The 12562-nt window shown below is 39.9% G+C and overlaps 1 protein-coding gene across 3 annotated transcripts in view; it reads right to left on the reverse strand.

Moving 5' to 3' along the window:
• kremen1 (kringle containing transmembrane protein 1) overlaps positions 1–1298 on the reverse strand; it is a 62679-nt gene extending 61381 nt beyond the window's left edge. For all 3 annotated transcript variants that reach the window (XM_085295325.1, XM_085295324.1, XM_085295323.1), the window contains exon 1: positions 941–1298. In XM_085295325.1, coding sequence (XP_085151451.1) covers positions 941–1019 — 79 coding nt within the window. In that variant the 5' untranslated portion in view covers positions 1020–1298. The remainder of the gene's footprint in view (positions 1–940) is intronic.
• Positions 1299–12562: the final 11264 nt, after the last annotated feature.

The raw sequence follows: 12562 nt of genomic DNA on the forward strand, positions 1-12562 counted from the left end.
GAGCAGGCGGCTCTCACTGGGGATCCGGCTGTTACTTTGAAGTGCAGCAGATAGACGCAAGCGTACCCTTTGCGTATTAATCTGAACTTGATGGCAAATTAAACGGGTGATATCAGATGACTTAGCGGACGGTTTCAAGTTCATTCCGGGGAGAACTCGTATTTGCACGGTTCAATTAAACAGCCAGCAGGCCTCCTCTGGCGATATGATGTTGGGAATGAAAAATGTTTTATTTCTGCAAGAAAAGCTGAAAATGAAATCAGTTCAAATGTATCCGTTGAACTTTGAGGGGCTGATGTAGAAGAGGTAAATAAAAATAGAGCCGGATGTGTTGGAAAGTGGATTGTGAGGCAGCTGCAGGTTTGTCTTATTTTAATGTAATCAGGGAAACTCGCCGTTTCCCTGATTACATTAAAACAATGTCTGTAAAACAATATAATAAAGGCGACCTGTGGTCCGTAAACGTCATGGTACGAATGTGTCCCGGACACCTTACAGTTAGGAGCACAAGTGTTTATCTTAGTACGTGTGGAAGTGACGCCTGATCGTCAGACCAGACACTTCACTCCAGAGCACCACTCTCCTCCCTGCAGCCGAAAAATCAAAACAATTTCCCTGTGAGCTTTGGCTGCTCGGAGGGAAACTGTAAACCTCTCAATTAAATACCTCATGCCGTTTGGGAAACAATGCCGTAGTGGGATTTTTACCAAGGCGATTAACTATGAATGAAGTTACTGCTAACTGCAAGATGTGGGATAGCGAAACAAATACCAAGAGTATCATGAGCATATTTAGGACTGCTGCACTTTTTAGTGCGAGTTGTGCTGTTTGTTTGTTTTTTCTCTTTAAAGAAGAGAAGCGCTTGTGCGTCGCGCTAAAGAGGAACTTTGGAGACGCAAACCCGTTGCAAGGAAAAGGCGAAGAGAAAAGTTTGACTTACCGGTGTCGAAATCATTAAAAGCCGCGGAAGAAATAAAGCCAGCGAGAAGCAGAGCAGAGGTGACGGTCCAGGAATCCATCGTGTGATTAAAGAGTCTGAATTCGCTCTCAGGTGAAGTGCAGCCTGACGGACGGGTGCGCAGAGCGGCAGGCTGCTGGACCGACTGACTGACTGGCTGTCTGACTTGCTGCTTGTCTGTCTGTGTCTGTGCAGGAGTCGCGCTTTGGCCGGTGTTAAAAAGTCCCTGAACTTCAAGGCAGGTCCTACAGCTACTACTACACTGACACCACTACGACGAGACCAGATAGTAGAAAACAGGGATCCTATTTCCAACCCATGTGACAGGAAATAGGGGCAATGGATTCAACCTGCAGCACTGGGAAAGCAGCAGAAAGAAAAGAGGAGGGAGGGAGGGAGAGAGGGTGGCGCGATGGGGTTTTAAAGGTGGTCTCTGTGGTGCAATGAACAGCAGGTCCGCAAAGTTAAAAATCAAATCACATCAAAGCATAATAATCACAACTGACCGCAAACCAAGTTTAATATTACAGCTAAACTAAAACAATATAATAAATCAGTATCCAATACAATCACAACGACAATGAAGCATGTTTTAGGTCAACACGGGCAGAGTAGCGACACAGCTGGGGCTCAATACTACCATAAAGCAGGGCAGTTAATGGAAAACATGCTATAAGACTATAAGAAACACATTATAAACATTCTGAAATATTATTTTGTCTGTTTTTATGATGAGTCTAAATATAACTAATGGTCCACTGTGTTTGGAAACCATGCCCTCTCATGCACTGTGTTAAACAAAAGACAAGGAGAGGCCAAACATCCTTCTGATATAAGAAAATATGGTCAAAAGTGTGGAAAAGATGAAAAGTGAGTAAAGCCATAGTTTAGTATAGTCTCACATCTTAACACAAACGAGATTAACTGGAGGAATGAAGCTGGGGAAACTACTTGTTAAGTATTTCTTGGAAGAAATTACTTTTTTTGGCGGGATTTCTGATCAAAAAAACTTAACAAATCACAAAACATTTAAGGCCTACATTTATTTATATATTTATCTGCGTTTTGCTTTATTTATTGTTCATGTGAAAACCTTTAATTGTTCGTAAAGAAAACACAACTATCACAATCTAAAATCGGAAAGTCAGATCCTAATTCTACGGTTCCTCTTTTGCATATCTCCACCGAAGCTTGTCCAGCCCTATTCACTAATAGAAACAGGTGCACTGAGTGTACAAGCCCACTGTGAGCACTTCTCGGCCCTTTATTATTACATTACAGTCAGTCAGTCTGACCTCGTGAGAAACAGCACCCTCACGTGTTTAACAGCAATCACCATGAAGCACTGAGAACACGCTTTCAAGCCCAAACAGCAGCCCGTTAGACTAAAAGTAGTATGATTCCGCCATGCTGAAAGGGGGGTGGGAAAGCTCAACATTTATTTGGCCAAAAAAGACTGGGTTGAGAAGGGGTGTTCTGGGAAAGTAATCTAGCATGACGTGTGCCCTTTGGACAAATGCGACTGTGTGGCCTTGAGATGCTTGCTGGTAAAAGCTTAACTTGTTTTAAATTCAAAGACTGGGACTGTTTAGGAGAAAGGAAGTTCTTAGAATTTAACTACGTTGGACGTTTGCTATGACTGTGACTTTTTTGTTTGTTTGTTTGAATTGCATTACTGTAGAACAGCCAGCTTTTAGTCTGACATATTTAAGGAATATTATATCTAAACCTAAACCTAAAATATTCACCTGTGGCAGTCGAACTCAAGTACTGTACACGTCTGCTACTTTATACTTACTCTATAGTCTTAATTATTCCAGTCAATTAATAAAATGTGTAGCTATCTTCTGACTAATTAATGTACTATTGTGTTCATCCATAACCACCGATTTTGAATGTCTTGAGAAGCAAAATGTGAAAGGGGTTAACATTGTAGGACAGAAAAGTTTGTAGCTTTTCAATACCCTTCAAACCTGTAGAGCCTTTATCAGCACCAGCCTCCATTTAGAATTTGCTATAGCAGTTTCTGAGGAGGAAGTTTGGACCATTCCTCGTGAAACTGTTACAGTTCATTAAGATTTGTTGGATGTCTAGACTGAACAGCCCTCTTCTGACCACACCATTTCAACTGGGGTAATGCCAGGACTCTCACTTAAGCCTTAAAAAACACATTTTTTCTTCTTTGGAACTATTCATCTGTTTATTTCCTTTAAATTGTTGCATCATCCAACCGTTCATGAACTTACTGCTGCCCTGAAATTGTCGTTATGCAGTTTCTGTTTCTCTCTATCTCCTCTTGCTTGAGAAGTTCAGATTTGTTAGACTCTATATGGATTTACATTTCCAACCTAGCCTCATTTTCTTAACTAAAGCACATGACCAGGTTCACTAAAATCTTCCTCTGGCTTTTATTGTTATTATTACTCCAAATGTCCTTAAAGACATGACGGCTGTTTTTGTGCTGTCAGTTCAGCCAGATAGTATTTATTTACAATTTAGGGCTTAGATAATATCAGATGGCAATTTCTTTGGAATGCCAGTGAGGCCATAAACAGTTTTTTCTGCAATTATGTGAACAAAATTGTGTTTATTATTTTAAATATGGTGTGTTATGTGTTTATCCTCACACAAACAGATTTTGTGCCAGTGGGATAAAAGAAAACATCCTGTCCATGTGAAAATGAATGTGAATTGGCGCTATCAGTCTGAGATGCTGTGCAGTTTAAGTAGCAAGGCTTCCTTTGTCTTCTTTGTATCTGTGTGTGTGTGTGTGTGTGCGTGCGTGTCTGATTGCATGCTGGGCTTGTCTGTACATGCTGCCCGGCCACATTCCTTGTGGTCTGCTGGAGTTACTGTAATTCTGTTCTCCCTTTTTGCCGTCTTCAGAAATAAGCTGGCACTTCCACACATCTCATTCACACTTATTTATTTAGTTATCATCCATATTTTTGGCATTTTGCCCTTTAGGAATTCTGATTGTTTTCCTTTAGGTACATTTCTTCCAGTATCACGTGTGTGGATTTTTAGCATGGGTGGCTGCAGCAGAGCCCCTCACCCTGCTATGTGTCCTGACTGTTGAGTTATACAGGATGGGGGCTGGAGGTCACAGCAAGAATAATCCACTGAGATGTATTAGAAAGTACTTCAGCATCCCTGACCTGCCTGCCAATGCGAAGTTATGCATAGCTGAATAAGAAGTTGGCCAAGATGCTTTGAATTCACAAATTCGGGGCCAAGACTATGTCATGTCCTTGTTCTCTCTTGGGTAAACACGAGTGCCTAGCCCTGAATCTTAATGTCACATTTCTTTCTTTTGTAGCTGAATATTATTTCTCCATCTAGGCTTTTGCTCTTGGCATTTCAGAGAACCATATTATATAGAGCCCCTGGGTCACAAATGGCCCATACAGAGTTTGCTGGTTCTGACATTTCTGCTGCTACCTAAAGTTTGATGTTCCGATTTCTTGAGATAGTGAGCAGCACGGTGTCATTGTGGTTAGCACTGTTGCCTCACAGCAAGACGGTCCTGAGTTCAATTCCACCATCAGATGTGTGGAGTTTGCATGTTCTCCCCGTGTTTGCGTGGGTTCTCCCCGGGTACTCTGGCTTCCTCCCACAGTCCAAAAACATGCAGTTAATTGGAAACTCTAAATTGCCCATAGGTGTGGGTGCGAATGGTTGTCTATGTGTTAGCCCTGCGCCAGACTGGCGACCTGTCCACAGTCTACCCCGCCTCTCGCCCTAAGACGACTGGGATAGGCTCCAGCACCCCTGCGACTCTGATAAGCGAATGGATGGATTGTTTTGATTACCATAATTGTAATTCAACCAATCACATTAGTAATAACAAAATCACTGGTCTGTATTGTATCTTTGGATTGTTTCTTGGGTGTTGAGAACATTTAAAGATGATCAGATGAGGCTATTACCAAAATAATCAAGACTATCACTAAAAGGAATTATCAGGTATAAAAATGATCCGGGAAAGTTGAAAATGGTTAAAGGGGACACTAACCAGAGTGATTTATATTATTATTGCTTGGATCACACATTATTGTTGCAATAGGACTTTTTTCAACACCCACGCCAGAAAAATCACAAGAATACCTGAACTATCTGTATATCCATAACTAAAGCTATCTCCTAAGAAAGAAAACTCGAATGTAATTTGATGGATTAATCTTAAAAACTAGCACATCCCAGCAGGGACAGGCAACACTTCTGAGGCTAAAATTAAGGAGAACTGGGACGTGCGTCTCGCACCCTTATGAACAAAAACTCCTCCGTTTTTTTTTCTTTTTGGCTGCAACGTGACAAGAAGAAAGATATTTTTTCTCCCTCTTTGACATCAACACTGAGTCACTGTTTGCTGTCGGGATCATTCTCCTCAGTGCCAAAATAATCTCTGCCATCGCCTGGCTCATTACACTAATTAAAAACAAAACACCCTGGCACACACATTGACGCACAACTCCTTTTGTCTAGTCCTATGGGGGACACAGTGAGTCAATGCGATTACTCAACCAAAGCATCTGGTTGTTGTTTGAAGTCTGTGCGACCTGGCCAACACCCCCCCTCCCCCCTCCCCACATGGCCACATCAGTGTCTATATGATCCACATCATTAGTGGTTGCACACACACAACACAACACACATTACTGTGGCACTCTATGACCCCAGCAAAGATCCGCCAAAGTGGGCTCTCTTTGACAAATGACTGCCTCTGGCCTTTTCTGAACCAGTAACGACTCCCCAACCACCATCTTCTCTCAACTCTCATGCCCTGCGTACACACCTGTACAGGCCCCTGAGCTTACCCGTGTTCAAAGCCAAGATAAAAGCCACTGTTTATATCCAGCCACCTGCATATAACCATCAGCCGCTGTAGCAGCACGGCCCCTCCTCCTCCGCCTCTCTTCACTGACACACACAGCAGTCATCCATCTTGCTCAGCCTCCCAGGTCTCTAATTAGTCTCCGGGTGGGTGACACCCTCTGGAATGTTTATTGTAACATCTTTCAGCTATATCTGCTTTAAAAGAGAGACAAAAAGAGGAGAAGAAGAAACAGTCATAGAAGCAGAGAAAGAAAGACGGAACAGGTTTCTATAACATAACATACAAATTAAATTATATTCATTTATTTCATTTTACATATATAATTTGGGTTAATAGACTCATTCTTATATAGCACTTTTCAACTTTCAACTCATTCACACATTCATAAAAGCATTTTTTATGCCTAAGTTCTTTTCTGTCTGCATCTGAGGGCAACTTGGGGTTCATCATTTCACCCAAGAATACTTTGGCACACAGACCAGCACAGCAAGCTACTGAAATACAAAGCTTCCAATTAACAGATCACCTGTTTTACCTCCTGAGCTCCTCAGCCAACTCAACCACAAACAATCAGCCACTACATTAGGTACACATTGCTAGAACTGGGTTGGACCCCCTTTTGCCTTCAGAACTGCCTTAATTCTTCATGGCATAGATTCAACACAGTGCTGGAAACGTTCCTCTGACATTTTGGTCCATTCCAACATGACAGCACGTTGCAGCAGTTGTTGCAGATTTTTTTGCCTGCATATCCACAATGTGAATTTCCTGTTCCACCACATGACAAAGGCACTTGTTTGGACTGAGAACTTTTGACTGTTGCCATTTGAGTACAGTGAACTCATTATCATGTTCAAAAAACTAGTTTGAGGTAGGTGACATGATGTTAGCCACCATCACAGTACGAGTACACTGTGGTAATAAAAGACTTTGCTGGTTAAACAATACTCATTTGGTACTATGGAGTTCAAAATATTCTCCACATGATTACGTCACCAGCAGCCTAAACTGTTGATGCAAAGCAGGATATATCAATGCTTTCATGTTGTTTATACTAAATTTGGATCCCATCATGCAAATGTTGCAGCGAAATGGAAACTCATCAGACCAGGCCACTTGTTTTGCTCAGGGAGGCTGCCCCTCCCTCAGTGGATAAACTCCGAGCACAAAAACAAAATGACCTGGTGACGCTGCAACCCAGGACTCATTTTTTAGGCACAATGAATGCACATCATTCATGTTTCTTGCACCTTGTCTATCAGGCTCACTGGCCAAACACATTGGAGGCCTCAAAAACTTTTATAACCAAACCAAAAACCAAACCTAAAGCATTTCAACTCTTGTAAACCAGACCCTGGTTCCTGCATAAGTGATCATTTCTTTTTTCGGAAATCCCATAAAAAGTGATGGATTTATTTGGTGATGCAAGACAATTTACTGGGGAAAGGGTGGCAACAACAGCAGTGGTGCAGAGAAACAGCAGAAAAATAATTCTTTAAAAAAACAGTAAAAATATTTTTAATTGCTGAGAGTAGAGCTCTACCAAGCCACAAATTTGTATTACATACAGCCTATTAAAGTACAACAGACATAAATGAAAATCTATGAGTTAGACAAACCAAAAAAACAATCCTCTAAAACATTGTTTTGTTTATTATTGGATTAACACACTAAAACTGAACCAATGAAAGCAGATTTTTTAATTTAAAGCATAAACCAACCAAAGTTTTGGTTTCTGGTGGCTATCAGAATGAGTTGTAAACTCAAACATAAAATTACCTTATTGCTGTATAAAAATGAGCTACACTCTCTGTCAATTCAATTCAATTCAATTCAATTTAGTTTTATTTCTAAGGTTTTGTACATCAGGAAACAATAAAAAATTATCTGGGCCTTACTAAGTGTTAAAATTAGGTAAATACACGCTGAGACGAACAACAATACTTGATATGTTACTCTGTGCGAAACACAGATGCAGTGTATAAAAAATTAAGTACGCCTCATGATTAACCAGCTTGTAGATCCACATTTAGCAGCAATAACTTGAAGTCAATTTTGGCCCTCCCTTCTTTACAATGTTGTTTCAGTTTAATTGAGGTTTGCAGACATTTGTTTATGCACAGCTCTCTTGCAGTCCTGCCGGTCTGGAATTTGACTGGGCCATTGCCTCACCTTTTCTTTTTCAGCCATTCTGTTGTAGATTTGCTGCTGTGCTTGGGAGCATTGTCATGTTGCATGACCCAGTTTCGGTTAAAGTTTAGCTGTCAAACAGATGGCCTCACATTTGACTCTAGAATACTCTATGCACTGGTGGACAGAGTAGGAATTAATCTTGGGACCTACTTTATGACAATCATTTTTTAATGAATGTAGCTCCGTTAGTGAGATGGGGGCAAATCAAAAGCAGCCTTATAAATAACAATATATCAGTGGTCGAGTCAAGGACATGAAAAACAGACCACCTAATCTGAACATGCAACAAAAGTGGTCAGTAAGAGCTTTAAAGATGGTAATGAATCTCAGTGCTCCATGACAGACAGAATTCAGCATGTGTAAGCACTGTGAGGACACATGCATATAAATCACATCACCATAATCAAGCACAGACATAAAAGAGAAAAACAAAAGTCTCTTTTTTGGATTTCAGGAAAATCCAGTTGTTATTTCAGTTTTTTCGCCGGTTGCTGAATGTGAGGTGTATGTGCTTAATAGTTGGCACGAGGAGTTTGTGTTGATATGCTGCTTGGTTTCCACCAAATGTGGCTTTTTGCATTTACAGCCAAATATCTCCGTGGTCTCGTCTGTCCAAAGGAAATTGTTCCAGAAGTCTTGTGGTTTGTTTAGATGCAACTTTGCAAATCTAAGCCATACTGCCATACCCTTCAAGAGGCTTTCTCCTGGCAACCCTTCCAAACAAGCCATTCTTGCTCAGTATTTTTCTAATTACACTGTCATGAATTTTAACAGTTAACATGCTAAGTGAGGCCCGTAGCTCTGGGTCTTTTGCAGTTTCTATGAGCACTTTATGGTCTGACATTTCTGTGAATTTGTAGGGACGTCCACTCCTGGAAGAATTGGTAACTATCTTGAATGTTATGATTAATCTTTCTCACTGCTGAATGATGGACTTCAAATTGTTTGGAAATGGCTATAAAAACCTTTCCAGATTAGTGTGCAGCAATAACTGTGCTATAATTCTCTAAGATTATTGCTAATGTCTTTCCTCCTCATCACTGATCTAACACACGTGGTCCCAAAGTTAAAAGAAACCTATAATGCTCCTTTCTAGGTCCATATTTTGATGAGTGTCTTTGCATGAGTCATAGTTCAAAGTAACCTTTATTTATCTCAAATTGGGCCTTGGTACAGCCGTTCACTTCATTCGCTGTCTGAAACAAGCCAATTTAGCACTTCTCCTATCTATGTATCTTATCTATGTATCTTATCTATGTATCTTATCGATAGATAGATAGATAGATAGATAGATAGATAGATAGATAGATAGATAGATAGATAGATAGATAGATAGATAGATAGATAGATAGATAGATAGATAGATAGATAGATAGATAGATAGATAGATAGATAGATAGATAGATAGATAGATAGATAGATAACCCTAACCCTGATTATGAAGTTTCGTAGAGGTGTAACAATTCTGTTTTTTTTCCTGCTAATTTTTTCTTATTTATGTCCTCTGTCGAAATTAAAGACAGTGGTATGAAATAAACAGTGGATTTGGAGAATTGTTATACTCTTACTGAGTAGGATAAATGATAAAAACAGTGTAGATAAGGACATCACGGTTGTTATTATCATCATTCCTCCAACTCATCATAGACTAGGGAAAGAGCCAGAAGCTCGTTGGCCAATTGTTCCGGACTTCCTGCTATAAAGTCCCTAATCAGAGCATTCATTTGTGATACATCTTTATTGTGGGCTGACAGTGACAGAAAATCTGATTCACAGGAAGACACAGAGGAAGAGAAGCTAATGGAAAACTGAGCATATCTGCGGTATCTCTTATTTATCTCGAGAACTTATGGAGCATACAGGTCCAAAGCCATGGCACTAAAGCTCAAATTTAGCTTCTAAACAACAAAACACAATTTATCATTGGGACTGCTCATGTGAAACCTAAAAGTCTACACAGACTCCCTTTAATTCTGGTTTCTTTGTAGACTTGTGAAAGATTCTTCAAAGGATTTCAAAAAGTGGTCACCAGGCCTGAATCAGCATTAATTCAAATCCTCATTTTGAGCACAAACAGTTCCAGCAGTTTACCTTTGTGGCATATATTGAGGGCCAATTGCAAACATGCTGTGATGGATAGGTTTTTCATGTCACCTAAGCAGGGTATGCAAACCAGGCAACACAGTCCACCATATGCATAATGTAAACTTCTGAGAAACACACTTTGAGGTTCCAAAACATGGTATGGCTACAGCGTTTACACAAGCTACACAAAAGGATGATGGCAAGGGTCTTGACGTCACATTTAATTCCGCAACTAAACACTTTATGGCCATGGGAAAACAGAAACAAAGGTCTGTAGAGTCACATAACTACAATGACAACACTCATGAGCCTCGTTACAGGTCTCAGAGTGCAAAGACAAATGTATGTTTACAGGTTTATGGCTTCAGCATATAAACAAGGCCAACCCGACCCCGGCACGGTCACTGTTAATATGCCATGTTGTGCTGTTGTTTGGTTGGTCTCCCATTACATCGTAGTCACAAATTGAAACGAAACGACATTCTTACATGCAATCCATGAACAGTCAGTTCACAAAGCATGTCAAATCCTTGCTTGCAAAGTGAAACTGAGTTGTAGTCAGGACTTGGTTTGGAGGTTCTGCTGCTTGAAGTTCTAAGAAATGATCATAAAGTACATCCAGTAAACTCCAGAATACAGTGGTTTTTCATATTAATCATTTGTTTTGTTTTTTACTGTGTTTCCTTTCTGGCTTCAGTCTATGCGCTAAGTTAGCCAGCTGCTGGCTCCAGCAACATATTTACTGGAAAAAAATGTGGAATCAATTCTCTTTAATTTAAAGCACAAGGGGGAAAAATAAAATAAACCCATTTCCCAAAATATCAAACATTTCCTTAAAAGCTCATTTTAAATGAATTTCTCTTCAGAGTCTATGTAGAGAGACACGTAGACTCACCGGCCACTTTGTTAGGTACACCTACTCAACTGCTCTTTAACACCAATATGTAATCAGCCAGTCACACAGTAGCAACTTAGTGCATTTAGGCTTGTAGACATTTACACCCAGCATCAGAATGGGGAAGTAAAGTGATTTCAGTAGTTGTGAACATGCATAGTTGTTGATGCCAGACATGCTGGTGTGTTTCAGAAACTGTTTATCTGTTAGACATTTGCAGCAGAACTGTCTCTAGGATTTACGGAGGTCAAAGTAAGAGAGCATATCTAGTAAGTGGTAGCTTTCTATCTTCTTAATGTCAGAGGCAGAGATGCTCATACTGTTTGGAGCTGACAGGATGGCAACAGTAACTCAAATAATTACTCATTACAACCAAAGTATGCAGAAAAGCATCTTTGAACGCACAAACCATCAGAGCACTGAAGTAGATCGGCTGCAGCAGCAGAAGACCACACTGAGTGGCACTTCTATCAGCTGAGAAGAGGAAACTTAGATTACAAATCACATGGACTTACCAAAACTGGACAACAGAAGATCGAGAAAAGATCGTCTGCTTTGATAAGTCTCGATTTTGGTTCCAACATGAAAAAATGGAAGGGTGAAAAATTTGGTGCAGCCATCATGAAATCATCGATCCAGTGTTTGTTGTATCAGCGGTGGTGGTGTAACTGTGTGGGGGATATTTTCTTGGCACACTTTGAGCCACTCAGTGCCAACTGAGCATCATTTAAATGCCACAGACTACCTGACTATTGTTGCTGACCATATCCATCCATTTATGTCCACACTCTACTCATCTGCCCAAGACTGCAGGTTACTGAGACATGTTCCGAAGCTCAAATGATTGCTGCTCAAATGGCCTCAGTGGTAACCAGGTCTCAATAGAGCACCTTTAGGATGTGGTTGAATGTGAAATTTGTATGTTGGACACATAGCCAACAAATCTGCAGGAACTCTGTGATACTATTATGGTTTAAAAGCCAACAGAGGGTTCGACACCTCGAAAGGTGTAACTAACAAAGCCTCTGGTGAGTGTACAATTTGCCACATAGAACGTGGTGTGTTTGGTAAGCTTGATATAGAATACCTTTATCTAGGGCTGAATATATGGTGTATAATACAAAAAAAACCCCACAGAAAATTAAGACATTGCATTGATAAATATTCTATTCAAAATAGGCAATAAGTGTTTTGTTATTCTTTTTAGTGAAAAAGTAATAAATAAAAATTTAAAAAGTAATTATTTCATGAGACTATAGTAAAACAAAATAATAGTGTTCTGATGAGACAAAGAATATATTTGATAAACAGGGGAACTAGGCAAAGTCTGCCATTTTTTGCTTAAAGGAAACAATTAGCTGATTAGCAAAATATATTAATTAAACAATTCTTTTAGTTTTGCAGTTAAAAGTTTTTAATTAATTCTCTTTCAATCCTCAAAGTTATGTGTGAATAAAAAAATGCGAGTGCTGAATTCCTAAAGTTTATAGACATAGATTAGAGTAGTGCAGCAGTGACATGAATACTTATGAGATCTTTGACCTTGTGAGTTTGGACGCACTGAGGAAGAGAGAGAAAATAGTGAATCACAGCA

This window comes from Mchenga conophoros, linkage group LG12, assembly GCF_057382185.1.
Source record: "Mchenga conophoros isolate Kocher_MC1m ecotype Shallow Benthic linkage group LG12, M_conophoros_male_GT1.1, whole genome shotgun sequence".
NCBI classification, from domain to species: domain Eukaryota; kingdom Metazoa; phylum Chordata; class Actinopteri; order Cichliformes; family Cichlidae; genus Mchenga; species Mchenga conophoros.